Source organism: Choloepus didactylus, chromosome 2 (genome assembly GCF_015220235.1).
Source record: "Choloepus didactylus isolate mChoDid1 chromosome 2, mChoDid1.pri, whole genome shotgun sequence".
NCBI classification, from domain to species: Eukaryota; Metazoa; Chordata; class Mammalia; order Pilosa; family Megalonychidae; genus Choloepus; species Choloepus didactylus.
The window spans coordinates 3,455,893-3,478,498 of record NC_051308.1 but is presented as its reverse complement, the minus strand read 5'-3'; the positions used below and the strand labels follow the sequence as shown (position 1 = coordinate 3,478,498).

At 38.5% G+C, this 22,606-nt stretch overlaps 1 protein-coding gene across 2 annotated transcripts in view; it reads right to left on the bottom strand.

Moving 5' to 3' along the window:
- The window catches only part of AKAP12 (A-kinase anchoring protein 12), a 102,319-nt gene that overhangs the window by 14,495 nt on the left and 65,218 nt on the right, over window positions 1–22,606 (bottom strand). Inside the window, exon 1 of one of the 2 annotated variants that reach the window (XM_037819473.1) lies at window positions 17,056–17,221. The exons of the other annotated variant lie outside the window; for it this stretch is intronic. Within the exon in view, the coding sequence (XP_037675401.1) occupies window positions 17,056–17,080 (25 nt within the window). The 5' untranslated portion in view covers window positions 17,081–17,221. Of the gene's footprint in view, window positions 1–17,055; window positions 17,222–22,606 lie in introns of those variants that run through there. 2 annotated transcript variants of the gene reach the window in all.

The window sequence follows — 22,606 nt, the reverse complement described above, 5'->3', positions numbered from 1 at the left end:
AAAACATAAATGTCTAAAAGACAAAGGCTGTAGACTCGTTCCACATTAAAGGAGGTTAAAGGTGTCCATTCTACCCAAAGTGATATACAGATTCAAAGCAATCCTAATTAAAATTCCAATAGCATTCTTGGTAGAAATGGCAAGCCAATCCTAATAATAGCTATGTGTAAGGGTGAGAGGCCCCAAGTAGCCAAAATTATCTTGAAAAGGAAGAACAAAGTTGGAGGACTCACACTTCCTGACTTTAAAACATATTACAAAACTACAGTGGTCACAACAGCATGGTACTGGCACAAGAATAGATATACTGACAAATGGAATTGAATTGAGAGTTCAGAAATTAACCTTCACACCTATGGCTAATTGATTTTTGACTAGCATGCCAAGTCCAATTGGGAAAAGAATAATCTCTTCAACAAATGAGGCTGGGAAAAGTGGATATACATATGCAAAAGAATGCAGGTGTGGACCCCTACTTCACACCATATACAAAAAATCAACTCAAAATGGATCAAGGACTAAATATAAGAACAAAAGCTATAGAACTCCTAGAAAAAAACACAGGGAAGCATATCTAGGACCTTGTGTTGGGCAATGGTTTCTTAGACTTTACACCCAAAACATGAGCAACAGAATAAAAAATAGATAAATGGGCCTTCATCAAAATGAAAAACTTTTTGTGCATCAGAGGACTTCATCATGAAAGTAAAAAGACAACCTACAGAATGGGAGAAAATATTTGGAAACTGCATATCTGATAAGGGTTGGATATCCAGAATATATAAAGAAATCCTACAACTCAACAACAAAAAGATGAACAACTCATTTAAAAAAAATGGCAAAAGACTTGAATAGACATTTCTCCAAAAAAGACATACAAATGGCCAATAAGCACATAAAAAGATGCTCAAAATCACTAGCTATTACAGAAATGCAGTTCAAAACCACAATGAGATACCATTTCACACATTCTAGAATGGCTACTATTCAAAAAACTGAAAATAACAAGTGTTGGAGAGGATGTAGAGAAATATAAGCAATAACATGGATGAATCTTGAAGACCTTCTGTTGAGTGAAATAAGCCAGAAACAAAGGACAAATATGGTCTCATTTTATGAAATAATTATAATAAGCAAACTCAAAAGAGTTAGAATCTAGAATAAAGGTAAGCAGGAGATAGACTGAGGTTATGCTCAACTTATACAGAATCTCTATTTAGGCTGACGGTAAAGCTTTGGAAATGGATGATGGTGATGGTAGCACATTACTCTGAGGGTAATCAACAGCACTGAAGTATAGAGGTGAATATAGTTAGAAGGGGGAACTTTAGGATGTAATTTTTAATTTTAAGATAATTTTACCAGAATAAAAATTTAAAAATAAAACATAGGACTGTACAACACACTGAACCCTATTGTACATGATGGACTATAGTTATTAGTACAAGTATAAGAATGTGTTTATAATAGGGTAGTATATGGGGAAAATATATCTAATGTAAATTATGGTTGATAGATAATAGTATGATGTTAATAATCTTTCATCAACGTAAACAAAGGTAACTATTAAAAAAAATAATTATTTTTTAAATGCTATCATTAATCATAACAAATGTTCCACACCAGTGCAAGGGACTGGTGATGAGGTGGTGTAGGGGAATCCCATATTTTATGCATGAATATTTCATAAACCCACAACTTCTCTAATTTAAGAAAAAAAAAGAATACAATTGAAAAAGAAAAAGGCAAATTTCCTGATAATGGACATGCACATGGACAAAAACAACATAAGGAGGGGAAACTCAGATTTCAGATTAGTAGATTACAGATGCACGTTGTGTAATATAAAACTCCAGAGTAACCACGAGTAAAGTATTTTAAAAATATAAAGAAACAGAAATGAGAAAGGGATCAGTGAGTGTGATGGCTATGTTCATGTGTCAACTTGACCAGATGATAGTGCCCAGGTGTCTGGTCAAGCAAGCACTGGCCTAACCATTATTGCAAGGACATTTGTGGCTGGTGAATAAACCAAAAGGCTGGTTTATAAACTCATCAGTCAATTGGCTGCAGCTGTTAGTGATTACATCTACGAAGAGTGTCACTTCCGCAATGAGAATTCAATCAGCTGGATTTAATCCTGCTCTAGTTTGCTAATGCTGCCAGAATGCAAAACACCAGAAATGGATTGGCTTTTATAAAAGGGGGTTTATTTGGTTACACAGTTACAGTCTTAAGGCCATAAAGCGTCCAAGGTAACACATCAACAATTGGGTACCTTCACTGGAGGATGGCCAATGGCGTCCAGAAAACCTCTGTTAGCTGGGAAGGCACAAGGCTGGTGTCTGCTCCAAAGTTCTGGTTTCAAAATGGCTTTCTCCCAGAACATTCCTCTCTAGGCTGCAGTTCCTCAAAAATGTCCCTCTTAGTTGCATTTGGGGTATTTGTCCTCTCTTAGCTTCTCTGGAGCAAGAGTCTACTTTCAATGGCCATCTTCAAAATGTCTCTCATTTGCAGCTCCTGTGCTTTCTTCAAAATGTCCCTCTTGGCTGTGGCAAGCTCGCTCCTTCTGTCTGATCTTATATAGTGCGCCAGTAATTTAATTCAGACCCACCCAATGGGTGGGCCAACACCTCCATGGAAATTATCCAGAGTCATCACCCACAGTTGGGTGGGGCGCATCTCCATAGAAACACTCAAAGAATTTCAATCTAATTAACACTGATAGGTCTGCCCACACAAGATTACATCAAAGATAATGGCGTTTGGGGGATATAATACATTCAAACTGACACAAATCCAATCAGTTGAAGACTTTTAAGTGAGACAGGCATAGGACCTTCACTTCTTCAGCTAGCCAGCGAAGTGTTTCCTGAGCGGTTCATCAAATACCATCATCAGAGTTGCCAGTTCACTGCCTGAGGAATTCATCAAACACCTTCATTGGAGTTGCCCATTTGCTGCCTGCCCTACGGAATTTGGACTGGTGAACACCCACAGCTGCGTGAGACACTTTTATAAAAGCTTATGTCTATAGATATCTCTTGTTGATTCTGTTTCCCTAGAGAACCCTAATACAGTGAGATATATCCAAAAGACCAACTATACAGAAAAGGAGGTTACAATAAAGGAAAAGAGCCACCAAAAAGTGACGTATAAAAACAAAAGGACAAAATGTCTGAATTAAGCACTGCCTTTATAGTAATAACACTGAGTGTTAATGGATTTAAATTCCCCAATCAAAAGACAAAGATTGGCAGAATAGATAAAAAAGCATGGTCCAACTCTATGTTGTCTACAGTAGACTTGCCTTAGACCCAAAGACACAGAGAGGTTGGAAGTTAAAGGTTGGAAAAAGATATTCCATGCAGATAGTAACCAAAAAAATAGCTGAGGTAGCTATACTAATATTGGACAAAATAGACTTTAAATGCAGAACTCTTATAAGAGACAAAGAAGGACCCTATATATTAATAAAAGGGGCAATTCACCAAGAAGAAATAACAATCATACACATTTATGTAACTAACTATGGTGCCTCAAAATACAGGAGGCAAACACTGCTAAACTCAAGGGAGAAACAGACGTCTCTACAATAATAGTTGGAGACTTCAATGCACCACTCTCATTAATTGTCTAGACAGAGGATCAATAAGGAAACAGAGACCTTGAATAATATGAATAATATGATAAGTGAACTAGACCTGACAGACATATACAGAACACTGCACCCCCAAAAGCAGAATATACATTCTTCTCAAGTGCTCATGTATCATTTTCCAGGACAGACGACATGTTGGGTCTGAATAAATTTTAAAAGACTGAAATTATACAAAGCATATTCCCTGACCATAATGGAATAAAGCTGGAAGTCAATAATAGGTGGAAAATGGGGGAAATCCACAAACATATGGAAGTTAAAGAACACTCTCTTAAACAATTAGTGGGTCAAATTAGATGTTGGAAGGGAAATCAGTAAATGTCTTGAGGTGACTGAAAACAAGCATGCAACATATCAAAACTTATGGGATGCACTTCCCAGGCCACACAGCTGGACAGACTCGAACTTCGAGGTGACCAAAGCCTCATGATGTCAAAAACAAAAGGGGAAGGTGAGTGGGACAGCAATGCAAAAAACTGCTAAAGTAACAGCGGCAAGGCTGTTCTGGATCCCTATTTATTGAAGTATTTTAAGAAGTGGAAAATCTACTCTGCTCATGATCCTCTCCAGCAGTGCACAGTTGGGAATACTGTGCTTCTCAAAGCATTACCTCTTCCATGAACAAAGCAGGTGAAGTATGAGCTAGCTGAGATCATTTTCAAAGTGCGAAAGTCATAGAACCAGTGATGGGAAAACCCTGTACCGGAAACACGTACCTGGAGAGTCCAGCCAGTTTGGAAACCACCCACCTAAGAAAAATCTGAAAGAACTCAGTATCTCTTCAACACAATAAAGGAGGCGCCAAAGGAAAAGTTTTACAAGTTTGCTTTATGGAAAAAGAAACATTGCTAATTCTCATGATAAATTGCATCCGAGTGTTCTTCTGGTATTTATGAAGTTGCTAAATGTAAATTTGGTAAAGGGCTTGTTATAAATTTTCATAAAGGTTTATGGTCATATTTCCAATTTCCTTTTTCAGTGAACATTAAGTCCTGTTACACTAAGTGTATCTAGAAGTCTCCTGCATCATTTTGCAAGCTCACTGCTTTAGAAGGCATTTTGTTTTTTCATTCTAAGGAAACTTGAATTTATCTCAGGACCTTTATTTTAGGAGAAGAAAAACTTTTGATATCATAAACAGATAAGACCACATTAACTGAATATTTATTTTTTATTTTGTCAGATTAAGCTTATCAATAAAGATATCAGAATGTACAAGATAAAATGTAAAATTAAAAAAAATAATAGAAGTGCTGAGAGGGAAATTTATAGCCCTAAATGCTTACATTAAAAAGAAAGAACTAAACTTAAAGACCTAATTGCACACCTGGAAGAACTAGAAAAAGAACAGCAAACATCTCCCAAAGCAAGCAGAAGGAAAGAAATAACAAATATTAAGAGCAAAAATAAATGAAATTAGAAAATAAAAATATAGAGAGAATTAACAAAACCAAAAGTTGTTTCTTTGAAAAGATCGATAAAATTGACAAATCTTTAGCTAGATTGACAAAGAAAAGAAGACACACAAAAAAATAAAATCAGAAATGACCCCACAGAAATAAAAAGGATCATAAAAGGATACTATGAACAAATGTATGCCAACAAATTAGACAACCTAGATGAAATAGACTAATTCCTAGAAACAACCAACCTACACTGACTCTCTAAGAAACAGAAAATCTCAACAGATCAATTACAAGTAAAGAGAGTGAATCAGTCATCAAAAATGAAAGAAAGAAATTCACAGGTAAATTCTACCAAACATTCCAAGAATAACTAATACAAATCATTCTCAAATTCTGCCAAAATACTGAGGAGGAAGGAACACTACCTAACTCTTTCTAAGAGGCGAACATCACCCTCATACCAAAGCCAGATAAAGATACTAAAAGAAAATTACAGACTATTTCTCTTATGAATACAGATGCAAAAATACTCAACAAAATACTTGCAGATCCAATCCACATTAAAAGAATTATACACTATGATCAAGTGGGTTTTATCCTATGTATGCAAGGGTGGATCAACATAAGAAAATCAATTAATGTAATATACCACATTAATAAAACAAAGGAAAAAACCACACATGATCATCTCGATTGATGCAGAAAAGGCATCTGACAAAATCCAGCATCCTTTCTTTTAAAAACACGTGCAAAAATAGGAATAGAAGGAAACTTCCACAATATGATTAAGGGCATATATGAAAAACCCACTGCTAACATCACACATAATGGTGAAAGACAAAAGCTGTCCGTCTAAGATCCGGAACAAGACAAGGATGTCCACTGTCACCACTGTTGAATATTCAACATTGTACCTGAAGTTCAATTGAGCTAATAAACGAATTCAGCAAAGTGGTGGGATATAAGATCAATATGCAAAAACCAGTAGTGTTTCTATACACTAGTAATGAGCAATCTGAGGAGGAAATTTTTAAAAATTCCTTTTACAATAGCAACTAAAAGAATCAAATGTCTATGAATAAATTTAACCAAGTATGTAAAGGGCTTGTACACAAAAAACTACAAAGTATTGCTAAAAGAAATCAAAGAAGACCCAAATAAATGGAAGGACATTCCATGTTCATGGATTAGAAGACTTTAAATATCAGTAAGGTGCCAATTCTACCAAAATGATTTACAGATTCCACATAATCCCAATCAAAATTCCAACAGCCTGCTTTGCAGTAATGGAAAAGCCAACTATCAAATTTATTTGGAAGGGTGAGGAGCCCCAAATAGCCAAAAACATCTTGAAAAAGAAGAACAAAAGTTGGAGGATTCACACATCTTAATTTTAAAGCATATTACAAAGCTGCAGTGGTCAAAACAGCAGGGTATTAGTGCAAGGACAGATATACTGACCATTGGAATAGAACTGAGAGTTCAGAAATAGACCCTCACATCTATGACCAATTGATTTTTTTTAAATTCAGTTTTACTGAGATCTATTCACATACCGTACAATCATCACGATGTACAATCAATTGTTCACAGTACCATTATATAGTTGTGCATTCATCACCACAATCAATTTTTGAACATTTTCTTTGCCACACACAAAAAAGGATAAGAATAAAAGTTAAAGTAAAAAAGAACACCCAAAACATCCCATACCCCCCATCTCTCCCTATTATTCATTTACTTTTTGTCCTCATTTTTCTATTCATCGGTCCATACACTGCATAAAGGGAGTGGAAGCCACAAAGTTTTCACAATCACACAGTCAATTATACAGTTGTCTTCAAGAATCAAGGCTACTGGGTTGCAGTACAACAGTTTCAGGTATTTCTTTCTAGTTATTCCAAGACACTAAAAACTAAAAACAGATAACAGTATAATGCATAACAATAACCTCCATAATGACTTCTCCACTCTATTTGAGATCTCTCAGCCACTGAAACTTTATTTTGTTTCATTTCTCTTCCCCCTTGTGGTCCAAGAAGGCTTTCTCAATCCCATGATGCCAGGGCTAAGCTCATCTCTGCAAATCATGTCCTATACGGCCAGGGAGATTTACACCCCTGGGAGTCAGGTCCCACGTAGAGGGGAGAACAGTGAGTTCACCTGCAGAGTTGGCTTAGAGAGAGATATGGCCAATTGATTTTTTTTTTTTAATTCAGTTTTACTGAAATACATTCACACACCATATAATCATCCATGGTATACAATCCACTGTCCACAGTATGATAGCATAGTTATGCGTTCATCACCACAATCTATCTCTGAACATTTTCCTTACATCAGAAAGAACCAGAACAAGAATAAAATATAAAAGTGAAAAAAGAACACCCAAATCATCCCCCCATCCTACCCCATTTGTCCTTTAGTTTTTATCCCCATTTTCCTACTCATCCATACACTAGATAAAGGGGGTGTGATCCACAAGGTCTTCACAATCACACTGTCATCCCTTGTAATCTACATTATTATATAATTGTCTTCAGGAGTCCAGACTCCTGGGTTAGAGTTTGGTAGTTTCAGGTATTTACTTCTAGCTATTCCAATACATTAAAACCTAAGAGGTGTTATCTATATAGTGCATAAGAATGTCCACCAGAGTGATCTCTCAACTCCATTTGAAATCTCTCAGCCACTGAAACTATTTCGTCTCATTTTGCATCCCCCTTTTGGTCAAGAAGATACTCTCAGTCCCACGATGCCGGGTCCACATTCATCCCCGCGAGTCATTTTTGGCCAATTGATTTTTGACAAGGCTTCCAAGTCCCCTCAACTGGTAAAGAAGAGGCTCTTCCACAAACAATGCTGGGAGAATTGGTATTTATATGCAAAAGAATGAAAAAGGATGCCTATCTCACCCCATATACAAAAATGAACTCAAAATGGATGAAAGGCCTAAATTTAAGAACCAGGACTACAGAAAATGTAGGGAAGCATCTTCAGGATCATGGGATAGGCAATGATTTTTTAGACTTTACACTCAAAGCACAAGTAACAAAAGAACTAAAAAAAAAACCTTTGTACATCAAAAGACTTTGTCATAAAAGTGAATACACAATCTACTCAAAGGGAAAAAAAATTTGAAAACCACATATCTGATAAGGGTTTAATATCCAGAATACATAAAGAAACCCTGCAACTTAACAACAAAAAGACAAACAACCCAATTTAAAAATGGGCAAAAGATTTGAATAGACATTTCTCCAAAGAGGATATACAAACGGCTATAAAGCATATGAAAAGATGCTCAACATCATTAGCCATTAGGGAAAAGCTAATCAGAACCACAATGAGATACCATTTCACACAAACCAGAATGGCTACTACTTAAAAAACAGTAAATTACAAGTGTTGGAGAGGATGTGGAGTAATAGGAACACTCATTCTTTGCTGGTGGCTATGTTAAAATGGTACAGCCACTGTGGAAGACAGTTTGGCAATTCTTCAGGAAGCTAAGTACAGAATTACCATATGATCCAGCAATCCTGCTACTAAATATATACCCAAAGAAATGACAGCAGGGACTTGAACAGATATTTACACACCAACGTTTACAGTGGCATTATTCACAATTGCAAAAAGAGGGAAGCAACCCAAGTGGCCATCAGCTGATGAATGGATATACAAAGTATGGTATATGCATACAATGGAATATTATTCAGCATTAAAAAGGAATGAAGCTCTGGTTCATAAGACAACTTGGATGAACCTTGAAAACCTTACATTGAGTGAAATAAGCCAGACACACAAAAGGACAAATATTGTATGATATCACTTGTAAGAAATAATGACTTTATGCAAACTCATGGAATCATATACTAGAATACAGGTTATCAGAGGCTTGGGAGGAGATGGGAATGAGGTGTTAATGCTTAATTGATACAGTTTCTATTTGGCATGATGGAAAAGTTTTGGTGATGGATTGTATCGATGGTAGCACACCATGAATGTAATTAATACCACTGAATTGTATATCTCAAACTGGTTAAAATGGGAAATTTTATGTTGTACATATGTCACCACAACAGAAATTTAAAAAGAAAAAAGGTCATGACAACACATAATACTTGACCTCGGACTGGATCCTGCAATGTGTAGGGGGAGCAGGGGCGGGTGCTAAAAAGGACATTATTAGATTAACTGATAAAATTGGAATATGGATGGTAAATTATATACAATGTACATTATGATACTGATAACCATATGTGGTTATGAAAGGGAATATCCCCATCTTTGGAAAATATACATTGAAGAAAGAGTAAAGAGTAAGAACCATGGTGTTTATAACTCTCCCTCAAATGGTTCAAAAAATATGTATCTTATGCCTGCATTAGACATGGCAGGAACCTGCATGCTGGCTTTTTGTTTTGTTTTCCAATATAGAGATTGAGAGAAAATATTAAAGCAAATTATTAATAATAGGTATATCTGGGTAAAGGGCATTTGGGTGTTCCCTGTACTACTTTTATTTCTGTAACTTTCTGTAAATTTCAAGTTATTTAAAAAGAATGAACAGGTGCAGATAACTATTACAAACAGAGAAAATAAAAATGGAGAGGGTGATGAGTCACTGTACCTGATTTTACAAGAGAACATTTGGAGGAGTTTTTTGCCTCATATCATATACCATAATATAAATGTTATCTACATGTCAAACAACAGAAAAACTACCCCCACCAAAAAAGAGAGGATTCAGGTAAAGGGAAGGAAGACGACAGAGCAGAAGCTCTGGAGACACTGTGTTTAAATTTTAGCTGTGCTTACATCTGCCAGGCCCTTGAGCAAGTTTCCTACAGTTTCTGTGCTTTAATGTCTTCACGTGTACACACATTGCCACCAGTACTTCCACCAAAAGCTACCTATGAGAATTAAGTGCTAGCTGGCTTTCTATAACAAAAAAACAAAAACCCTCGTGGTCTTTTTGCTTCATTGTTTTCTTCAGAACAGAATCACTTATTTTTAATTACTTTTTACAAATTCCAGAAGGAATCCAAAGAAATCATAGAAGATTTTAAAATACAGTAAAAATAATAGGGGGAGGAGGGACCCATAATGACAATGTCCAGAGAATAATCACTATTAATATTTGTGTTTTCTTCCAGATAAATTATTCAAAGCCTTCAAACTATGGCATATTGACTGCATAATGTATTTTTACATGCCCTGGCTATTAGAAGATTTACTTTGCTTCCAATTGTTCACTGTCACACTGTGTCACAAACATTTGCGGGTATGTAATCATTGTAAAATCCCTGAACAACGATTTCCAGCAGAAGAGGGCAGTATTGCACAGCTTTCAGCTCTGCCGAACCGGAAGGCTCTCCAGTTTTCCTAGCCCTTCAGAATCAGACAAAACTGCAGAAATCCCCCAATACATAAAGTTTAGATGCACTTTCAAATTCTGTAAAGCTGAATGTCATATTGCAGCCTCTTTTTACCTTTCTGTCTTCCAACATAAACTTTTTAAAGAGAAAAAAGGGGGCACATACATCTTGAGTTACCTCCCTGATCTCCATTTTCCTTTATCTGTAGGAGTAAGGACAAGCCTAGATCCTTTTACCCCAGTTTAGACCAAGTGTGGGTCAAAGGAGGCTCCAGCCCTTCTTTCTGTGTTCACCTCCCCTTCCTCTCTTTCCCCAGCCCAACTGTCTATAGCACACCCAAATCATACCACATTTCCCATCAAGACACTCACCACTCCCATCCATGTTCTAGTTTGTGGTTAGCAGAACCCTTTTACAAGGTGTTTTTATCTGCGCTGCACAAGCTTACCCCAATGTATTTCACAAAGCTGGTTTTGAATGAGTTCAAGACCACAGCTTGATGAGCATACAGGGAGGCTGTTAAACACCTATGAAAAAAGTGGGGTGAAAGCGAGGAGAGGATCCAACCAGCAGGTTTGCCTGTTGGGAGCCAAGGGTAAGTGAGTAAGTACACAAGTCTATAATAATGATAATGGAGAAGGCTTTCCATAAAGACAGCCCAATGTTCAACTGCTCTGGCTTTGCATAGAAGAATCCATTCACATCTACACCTAGAAATATTTAATTCCTACATTTTCTTTTAAATGGTGTCAAAACGTCATCTGCTATAATTTTTTAACACATAATCTCCCTACAGAATTATCTGCCCTGGATTTGTCAAATCTGTAAGAAGAGAAAAATCAATTAAAAAGCCTGATTACCAGTTTGGGGCTTCAATTTCTTAGCATCCAAAAGGCCCTTCCACAGAGACAACTGGTCTTAGAGTGAGCCTTTCTGATAATGTATAATTACCACTCATGCAGGACTTCTAATTATCCAGTCATTTCAAAGAACCCTGCTATTAATCCAGCAAGCCTGTCAAATGCCCATCAAGTCCAAACATGGCGTTCATTTATTCACTGATGGGCGGGGCAGCTGGAGACTCCACCATCCTGCTAGGCATCAGAGATGGCCAGGACAGTTTGGAAAGGAGATGGGACAGGTCAGCAACTGGAAAGCCCTCCAGATCGCAGAATTGGCAGTTACTTCCCTTTTCATCTACTGTCCTTCAGGTCATGGGTTAGTACTTAAAGTGTGAAAGCCTACGATACTTCCACAAACCCATCAGTGCCATCCAGAGCACAGTCCTGTGTGGGTACTTGGTTTGTGTGGGCATGTTTTCCACATCAACCATTAGTGGAAGCAACATCATACATGTTTTGCTTTTTAAAAGAACATTACAACAGAGCCCAAACAATGCTATTATCTTCTTCTAGATGGAGACTCTATATTCTTGTGTGTATGTGAAAAATGTCTTGTGTAGATGTGAAAAATGTCAGTACGCTAAAAACACTAAGTGGAAAAGAAAAAAGTCATTTTTAAAATGACGTAGAAAGGAGCTTTCACTCACTAAACTCTCTGAATATACCCTAGAAGGAAGGGTCCTTAGCATATGGATATATATATGATATTAGATAACACAGTAGGGATAAAGATACATATTAGATAACACACAGTAGGGATAAAGGCTGCACATGGATAAAGCAACAACATTTAATAAGAAAAGATAACTAGAAGTTGTCTTATCACAGCAAAGATTTTTGTTAATTCCCCAGATCTTATGTTTTTCCAAGACAAATGAAAGGTATCCTTACATTAGAAGTGTAGAAAATGAAAAGGAGAAGAAAAATGACATCCGGTAGTAGATATTTCCTGGAGCGAATGCTTTCTGTTGCATTTTCATTTTTAAAAGTACAAACTACCTTCAGTTACTACATTATATGGAAACTTACAGCATTTCACAATAATAATTTCCTGTGTGCTTTAAAAAAATATTTTAAACAGCTTTGTCACAGCAAGTCCTTTCAGGGTGAAAAAATATCTTGGAATACTAACAAGGTCAAATAAATGTGAAAAGATGAAAAGTTGAATCTTTATAGATGCAGAAAGAAACCAAACGGTGAAACTGTTTCACGTACAGAAATTCCACTTTGGGAAAGAATTGTTAAAAGTTTTTCATATTTAGGTATTTCACATATAGATTTTTCACATTTAGGTATTATCTCCTACTAACCTGTTTATGTCTGGATAAGTGTTCTTGTAATCCCAATTTATAAAATCAGTCACAATCAATCTATAATGTGTATGTGCAAATATACATTTTTCTTGAGAAAATATTTATATTTAATGCCTCTACCTCCAAGTCATAAAGGCCCATGATCCCAAATTATAGCCACTGCATACAGCTTTCTGCATGGACCCTGTCCCCAATTCCACATGATCCAATAATCAGTTGTTTCCAAAAGCTGGAGGATCCCCTTTCTTCTTTCACTCTTCCAAATCCTTAGAGATTAAGAGATAAAAGTATAACTTTCAGTTTAGCAAAAAGGGGGTGGGGGATATGTTGTATTACATAATTACAAATCTTAATATTTTAATCCAAATTGGGCTATCAGATTTCTGTGACACGACGACTGTCATTTCCATCAAAGAAAAAAGAAGTGCGATACTGCACAAGCAACAACGGAAATTGCTCGTATTTTAGTATAATCCTTGCTCTGCTTTCCCCAGGCACAAAGGACCCGCCCACAACCCAGGGCCATGGCATCTGGGCCTCGTTAACTTTCCCCTGTAATCTGTAGCATTGTCCTGGAATTTTTCCAGGAATTCTCCACATTCTAAATCCATCCCTTCTATCCTACACACCCAACTCCCCTTGTTCTAAAACTCAGGAACCATAAAACCTCCAAGCGGAGAAGTTTAACTGGGGTGAAAACTCAGAGAAAAAAAAACCTATAAAGAGCATGCAGACATCCTCATTTCCCGAGGGCTTGATGGCGATATTTAATGATCCCTGGTGTAGCTGAGCAGGCATGCAAAAATGTGGAGGGCACCACTAAACAAATATTAGCATCTTTTACACAATGAGGGGTCTTTTACAAGGCATTAGACAGTAATGATTCTGACTAGCTGTGAAACCTTGCATAAACTATCTAACCCTGAGAAACCTGGTTTTCATAATAAAAAGCAACCACTTTTTTGCAGGATTCTTGTGAGGAATAAATGGTAATGTCCACGAAGTGCTTACAGTACCCGACAGAGTCTAACTCCCAATAAATGGTTGTTATTAAATAGCCTTATAAATCTTTCCAAAGGAATGTGTCAAGAGAGGCTCTTTTCAACCTTCAATTTATTATAAACAAACTTTTCTAGCAGTTGCAAGGATATCAGTTTCGTATCTCACAAGTCACTTGACAACTAATCTGCCTCCATGGCAGATTAGAAGCAGCCATGAGCAGGAGACATATATATACATAAATATATATATATATATATATATGGGTTTTTTTTAAATCTCATGAAATGATTTGCATTTGGAAGTAAATAATATTGATATTACCCAGTTAATCTGTAGGACAGGGAAGACAGGAAAGATATTTTTCTAATTTAAATAAAAAAGTTTCCCCTCCACCACCACCACATACCCTTGACATGTGTGAGTGGGAGAGGGGTACTTCTTTCATCATGTCAAAGCATTTATTTTCTGGTTTCTAAGTGAAGTTATTGCTAGCACGATAAGAGAGAGAGACCTCAGGGATGGCAACAGCATGTAATGTGAATAATCAATTGTTTCACAGTCCACGTTCTGCTGCATTCATTTTGGTGGTGCATGTGCACTGGAGAGGAAAGAATGCTTACTCTTAAGTGACAGCTTTTCCTTACTTCAGAAATGAAAACTCATTCGTAAGCAGTTCCTCCAAAAAACATCCTTAGTCCTATTCCCTTCCCATTAAGTTAACTGTGAAATATAATATTCTTCCACATGATTTAAATGAGTAATCCCTAAAATGTAAGAGATCTTTGAAATTTAACTAATCCTTACTGCCAATTTTAAAAGCCATCGTTGCTTTTCAAGGTTCTGACCACTTATTTAAGGACTAATGATTTGTAAATATTCCTTATTAGGATAACCTGCAGAGGCAAAAAAAAACTGACAGCTGAAACTTCCTTTTTTATTTTCTACTTCTTCCACTGTGAAATGTTTATTTGCTGTTAAATTTAGGAGGTTAAGATTTTCTGTGCACTTTCTCATTACTAGGAAAAAAGTGAAAAATTTTGCCACACCCTCCATTCCCCACACTGGAATAAAAGTAAAATTCAGAAAGCAATAGATCTAATTATTTGATGTTGCCTTAAAAATTTGGCAATCCTTCGAATCATTTCCATTCATTTATCGTTCCTTTGGGAGTATGTGAACCCATTTTTAAAAACACCCCTCTCGACTTGCCCTTATGAAGCTCATTACCGCAAAGGAGAGTCTAAACTTGCATGTAATGGTGCCTAAGAGTCTCCCCCTGAGTACCTCTTTGTTGCTCAGATGTGGCCCTCTCTCTCTCTAACTGAGCCATCTCGACAGGTGAACTCGCTGCCCTCCCCCTACGTGGGACCCGACTCCCAGGGGTGTAAATCTCCCTGGCAATGCAGAATATGACTCCCGGGGATGAATGTGGACTCGGCATCGTGGGACTGAGAGTATCTTCTTGACCAAAAGGGGGATGCAAAATGAGACGAAATAGTTTCAGTGGCTGAGAGATTTCAAATGGAGTCAAGAGGTCACTCTGGTGGACATTCTTATGCACTATATAGATAACACCTCTTAGGTTTTAATGTATTGGAATAGCTAGAAGTAAATACCTGAAACTATCAAACTCCAACCCAGCAGTCTGGACTCCTGAAGACAATTATATAATAATGTAGATTACAAGGGGTGACAGTGTGATTGTGAAGACCTTGTGGATCACACCCCCCTTACTTAGTGTATGGATGAGTAGAAAAATGGGGATAAAAACTAAAGGACAAATGGGGTGGGATGGGGGGATAATTTGGGTGTTCTTTTTTCACTTTTATATTTTATTCTTGTTCTGGTTCTTTCTGATGTAAGGAAAATGTTCAGAGACAGATTGTGGTGATGAATGCATAACTATGTTATCATACTGTGGACAGTGGATTGTATACCATGGATGATTGTATGGTGTGTGAATGTATTTCAATAAAACTGAATTTAAAGAAAAAAAAAAAAAAAAAAACCACTCAAGCACTACAAGTTTATAAATCCTTAATTACTGCTAAAAGTAAAAGACCCACCTTCCTTTCCCACAAGAAACTCAGAATGTGATAAGCTAAGCAAATAGTGAATATAAAATCTCACGAGTACACATAAAAAGTATCCAGAAAATAGATAAGATCCCGGAAACTCCACCTCCAGCTGTGACAAGCCACAACCCAGGCTCTGAAAGGGTTAGGCATTTGTTTATTTCATTCATAGGCAAATTAATGATCTAGAAGAGACAGTGAATTTTGTGTGTTTTTAATTTTTAAATTTCCTATATTCTATTTAATAAAAATTTCTGGGTATCCTGTAAATTATGCTGGGTAAATGACAGAATAGCTGATCCAGTTAACATGGAGAAGAAATTTGAAAGAAATCCCAAAGTAAACAAGCTAATCTCTAGGAAGTAAGAGATATTTTTAGAATTGCTAAACTTTCACATTCATTTAAAATTCCATAGGAAGACAAGACTTAGTAGAAGCAGTTATATTGAGAAAATGTTCTGGAAACTGTTCTGCACTCTAAAAAAAAAACATAAATTTGGCAAGTAATGATCTCACATATTTAAATAAGAACTATTCTTTAAAATCTAATTTAGTAAATGGAGTTTAACTGAAAGCACAAAAGCTCTTAAGAAGTCAGGCTACAGTACAAATGGCATAAAATTATCAAATACCAGGTTAGAGGGGCTATAAGAGTTTGACGTAAGTAACTTATTTGCTAGGGGTAGGAATTAAATAGCATGAGTCTACTCACAGCCAGTTCCTAGAAAGCAAGCTTAAGAAACATACACTTTGACTACTCACTCACTGCCCAAATGATGTTTCCTTCTAGTCGCCAATTTTATAGTAACTATGCCTTTGTTAAAACCACCACTTACTCCAGAGCTGAAATTTTAGCGCTCTACATCGCCAAGTGCGCTTTTATGAAAAGTTCCCAGCAAGCAAGCCAAAATGTCAAACACTTCCAACGTCTCAAAAATAGGAATTTATTTTGTGGATGACAACAGCAAGTGATCAGACTTGCACAACCTATTTTCAAATGCACACAAATCTAACATACAGTTGGCTGCTGCTATTCCTCCCCTAGGGTCCCCCTCCCCAAGGGGGACGGGCAAACCGATTATAAAATACACTGAAGTCTCCCATAGCCACAGTTGGGACGATTCCTACATAGGCAAGAATATAAAAGCTGGGTCTATTGGGTTCTTGCTGAGCAGATTAAAAAAAAAAAAAAAAAAAAAAAGTGCAGCACTCGGAGAAACGATGCCCTTCACCGTTCCCAGCACCCACCCCGTGGCCCCCCACCAAATGCAGATGCCCGCCTCCCGGGGAGGACCCGGAGCCCGGCTCTCCTTACCTGTGATGGTGATGGTCCCCAGCATATTTTAAGAGCACAGATCCAAGTGATAAGAACAGGGACTCTTTTCCCTGCTGGGGCAGCGAGCTGGGGCGCCAGCCTCAACTGCCAGCCCTGGGCACGATCAGAACAGAGCAGCAAGCCCCTCAGCAGAAGAGGGGAACAGACGCGCCGCTCCTTCGGAGCTGCAGCTACAAGACGCCCGAGGACGCCTCTCGCCCACTAATTATAGGACCCCCCACCCCGACTCCGCCCTGCCCTGGCCCCTCCCTCGCGGCCGCTGCAGGACTCCGGGCCCAGGGAAGCACCCCTTCCCGCCCTTGGCACCGCGGTCCAGTGAGTCACGTGCGTTTCATTTTTAAGGGGAGAAAACCGTCCTGTAGCTGGGCTGCTGCAGAGACCCAAGGCAGGGCTGAAAAGTCGCGGCGACGAATAAGACCCAGGGACAACAGCATCGAATCCCAACTGTTACTTCATTCCTGGCATCCATGTACTTTGGATCTCAGCTTCAAATGTTAATTTAAAGGGCATAACCGTACAGATATTCAGTTCTACCTCAACTTTTCCTACTGTGTTCTGTATGCTTACAGGCTGATGAAGTGCAAAACACCGTTCCCTTTTTCGCACCTAGAGGTTTTTTTTTTTTTTTTTTTAAACTTTTTGCCATCTGCTTCTTTGACACGCACCCAAATGTTGCCTTGGGTTGTACTGATCTGGAGGGCTGGCAACGATCAATGTCCTAAACTCCTTTTGAGAAGGGCCATTACAAGGCAAACTTCACGTCTAAGCCGAATACTTGTGCATTAACTGTATTTTTTTCATGGTAGACATTGGCTAAAGTTCCCTAACTATGCCATATTCCAACATTTTGACACTATTGCATCTCTAATATACAAGCGCACAGCATGGAAACCAATCTGAACCTACATTAGAAATTCAGAAAATTTCAAGCAGACTTAAATTCTTAAATTCTCTTTCACTGAAGCTTCAGCTGTGTTCTATATAAAGATACAAGCTGAGTGGCAAAGGAGTTAGTGCGTTCTCACGATTGTAACACACGTTTGTGTGTGTTGATTTCTGTGAGGGTAGGTCCGTTTAGGCCCCCTGGGTTTGTGTCCTTCCTTTTCATCCTCTCCCTATTTATCACTGCCTGCCTTGCCTGTCTGACCCCATTGGCATGGCTCTTCCCCTACGCAAACAAAAGAAAGGTTTTACTGTTGCTCTTTTCTTCAGACCATGAAGATCTTGTTCATTACTGCTGGGGGCGGGGAGGGGAGTGGAGGGCCGCCGGGTGGCTGAGCGGGACCTCAGTCAAGAGAAACGGGGAGAGAACAGGGAAATGAAAATGCTCAGCGAGCTGGCCGATAATGCTCCTTCTGGCCACTAAGAGGCGGCAGGCGCTGCATTTCCGCCTAGAGTAAGCAAAGTTAAGGCCTCATTCTACCAGCAATCCTGCCTTCATAGAAAAACCAGCTTAGTCCTCTCCACAGACCTGGCTTCCATCTTATATTCCACCGAAACTGGCAAACACCCAGCCTGACACGGTGAGATACTGCCTGGGAGTTGATCCCCAGACCCAGCAGCTTAGCAGCTTCCTAAGCCTTTCCTCTCCCCTCACTCACAAATTTGCCTCCACTGCAACAGGAGACTGGTGTATATGATGGGGGCAGGCACAAGGCCCTCTGCAGCCCACAGAGCTGAGGGATGGGGCGGGCCAGCCATGCCTGCTCTCCCCCAGTTGGACTCCCAAAGCCCAGCCTGGAGCATCCTGGGATGCAAACATGCCTAAGGCAGACTCTGCTCATTCCACGAATGGTCTAAGGGTCTCCTACTGTGGGCACCAGCCTGTATACTGTGTGCTCAGGTGGAGCCCAAGCCCCATCCCCAAAGCTGCCCCCCAGGACTACCTCAGGGGTCTGAGGCCTCAAGTCTGCACCATTTCTCAGCAGCAAGGACTGGGGACAAGACATAGCTAATGTCTGGTGCCACTGCTGAAATACACATGTTCAACTTAGGGGTGCATCCATTGATTCTTCTCGCCTTGCAAAGCTGCGTCATCACCTGCTCCTGTCCTTCCCAAAAGTCCAGAACCTAACAACGAGACAAGCAACAGCTATTTCACAGAGCTGAATAGGAAGAAACTTGACTAGCTACAAATTTAACACCCCCCCCCCCAAAAAAAAAACCCACACATTTAAAAAGGTATTAGTATTGCTGTTTTTTTGACATTTAAACTTTTTCCCCCTTTATGACACTGGGCCTAAAGCTTCAGTAAAGGCACTAACATCTGACTTGATATTCTTAAAGGGGCAGTTAAAACCACAGGCAGAGCAACAGAGTTGCAAATCGATGGCTGTCCTGGCAGATAATTCCCCTTTGATCTCTACCTCTAAAAGTAAATCCAGAACAGGGGTGTGGCATGACTGCCCAGGAAGCCTCTAGGGTCTGGATTTACAAAGAAGTCATCAATCATGATAAAAGCCAGAGTAAAGATCAGACACAAGGTCAGGGCACAATGCAGGCAACTTTCTTTTTCATCACTTTCATTCCCCATTTGTTGTTTGTGGTTTTGTCCAATCAGAATTTTGAGAGAAAGGTATCGCCACCCAAAGCAAAAACTATGGAACAATGTTTACCATATCATAAATAGGTAGATGACAGAAAAAATGTTTGTCCAAATCATCATGGTTCATTCAACAAATATTTTTCAAGTCCTTGCTCTGTATTAGTTTTGCTGAGTACCCAGGGATACAATCAGATATTGTCCCTGGCCTTGGGGAGCTCAGCCTTGGGTGGCAGACACACCCAAGGCAGAGGTGGGACATCCTTTTTGTTTTGTTTTTGTTTTTCCTTGAAGAGGGATTGTGTTTTATTGGTTAAAACATACTGAAGCTATAATGTAGTCTAACATAAAGCATTATTAAAATCCACTGTGTGATGCCTGGTTAAAATACAGATTATAAGCACTTAAGATATATTCTTGTTTTTCTGATATAATGATAGATCTGAGAGCTGTGCTTCCCCGTTCTTTAAAGCTGAGGCTGAGACTGATTATTTAACAAACTTGGTAACTAGGAACACAGAGGAAGGTGGTGCAGACAGAGGGAGCACCACGCAGATAGAGGGAGCACTATGGATCAAGGCTGGGTGAGCACATCACTCAAGGAATCATGAGTGAGATCCTCAGAGCCACAAACTCAGAGTCTATTTGGAAAGACCAGGGAAGGGATGGGGCAGAGGTGATAGCTGGAAAGGATACTAGAAATATTAAGCTAGAGGCTAGATTATAAGGGTTTTGAATGACATCTGACAAACTTTGTAACAAATAACCCAACTTAAAAATGGGTACGATTACTCGGGGCACGGGGAATGGGAAATTTAGGCATAATATGTGCAGGGTTTCTGCTTGGGGTGATGGGAAATTCTGGTAATGGAAGGTGGTGAAGGTAGTGAAACATTGCAAATGTTATTAATCCCACTGATTGGTATGCTTGGGAGTGGCTGAGATGGGAAGGTATATTGTATTATGTTTCCACAATTAAAAAAACAGAGAGACTAAAGAGACAATGACAATTAAATGCAATTTAGGATCCTGAACAGGATCTAATGATGGAGGAGAAAAAGCTCAAAAGGACATTATTGGAACATATGAAAAAACTGGAATATAGATGGTAAGCTTTATATCACTGTTAAATTTCCTGACATTGACAACTGTACTTAAGGTAATTACATAAGTGAATATCCTTGTTCTTAGGAAATGTGTATGGAAGTACCAAGTGTTCAAGGAACATGATGTTATACAACCTATTTGCAAATGTTTAGAAAATAGAGATAGATGATAGATAGAATGACACGGCAAATATGGCAAAATGTTAAAATTGGTGGATCTGGGTATCTGAGTGGGGGACATGTTGGAGTCCTCTGTATGGGTTGTGTATTATTTTTGCAACTGTCTCTGTAAGTTTGATATTATTTCAAAACAAAAAGTTTAAGGGAAAAAAATAGGCAAAGGATCTGTAGTAGTTTGAAACTCTTATTACCCCAGAAAAGCATGTTCTTAAAGTGAATCCGTTCCTGTGGGTGTGAACCCATTGTAAGTAGGGTCTTTTGATGGGGGATACTTCAGTCAAGGTGTGACCCACCTCAATCAGGAGGGGTCTTAACTCTTTTACTGGAGTCCTTTATAATGGAATGAAATTCAGACAAAGAAAGAGAAAGCCAGAGAAGCAAGAAATGGAAAGCAACAAATCACAGGAGAGAAGGGAGAGACCAGCAGACACCACTATGTGCCTCGCCATGTGGCAGAGGAGTAAAGGATTGTCGGCAGTCAGTCTTCAGGAAAAAAGCCTCGCCTTAATGATGCCTTAATTTGGGCATTTTTCCAGCCTCAAAACTGTAAGCTAATAAATTTTCATTGTTAAGCCAACCCATTTCAAGGTATCTGCTTTCAGCAGCCTAATAAACTAAAACAGGATCTGAATAGACATTTCTCTAAAGAAAATATACAGATAACCAATAAGCACATGAAAAGATGCTCAGCATCATTAGCCATTAGGGAAATGCAAATCAAAACCACAATGAGATATCGCTTCACACCAACAAGGATGGCTATAATCGAAAAGACAGATACTAAGTGTTGGTAAGGATGTGGAAAAATTGGAGCCTCAAACGCTACTGATAGGAATTAAAATGGTGTAGATGCTTTGGAAAATAGCCTAGGAATTCCTCAAAATGCTAAAACACAGAGTTACCACATGACCCAGCAATTCCTCTCCTACATATATAATATACCCAAGAGAAATGAAAGTGTAAGTTCAGACAAAAACTTGAATACAAACATTCATAGCAATATTATTCATAATAGCCAAAAGGTGGAAACAAATCCAAGTGTCCACTGACAGATGAATGAATAAACAAAATGTGGTATAGCCATACACTGGAATTTGACTGAGTCATAAAAAGGAATGAAGTGCTGACACATGCTATCATACGGATGATCCTTGAAGACATTATGCTGAGTGAAATAAGTCAGGCACAAAAAGAAAAATATTGTATGACTCCACTTATATTGACTATCCAGAATAAGCAAATTGACAGAGACAGAAAGTAGATTAGTAGTTACCCAGGGCTAGAAAGTTGGGGGGAAAGAAGGAGTTCCTGCTAATGGGAACCGAGTTTCCTAATGAGGCAATGAAAATGTTCTAAAATTGATTGCGGTGATAGTCGTACAACTCTGCAATTCTACCCCAAATCAATGAATTGTGTATTTTTAAATGGGTCAATTTTATGGCATGTTCATTTTATCTCATTAAAGCTGTTTAAAGAACAACAACAACAAAAAGAGCTTTATACTGGTTCTGAACGTTTTGGAGCAAGGCTGGTGGTACCTTATCTGAGCTGTGATTTAGGAAGGTAACTGGGCAGTAATGACTGGGAGGAAGATACTGTAACCCAAGAGAAGAAGGAGTGAAAGATACATCACCCCACTAACTGAAAGTGTCTGTAGGTTGAAGCCCTTTGAATCTAGGAGATGATGCATTTGTTTCCCAGC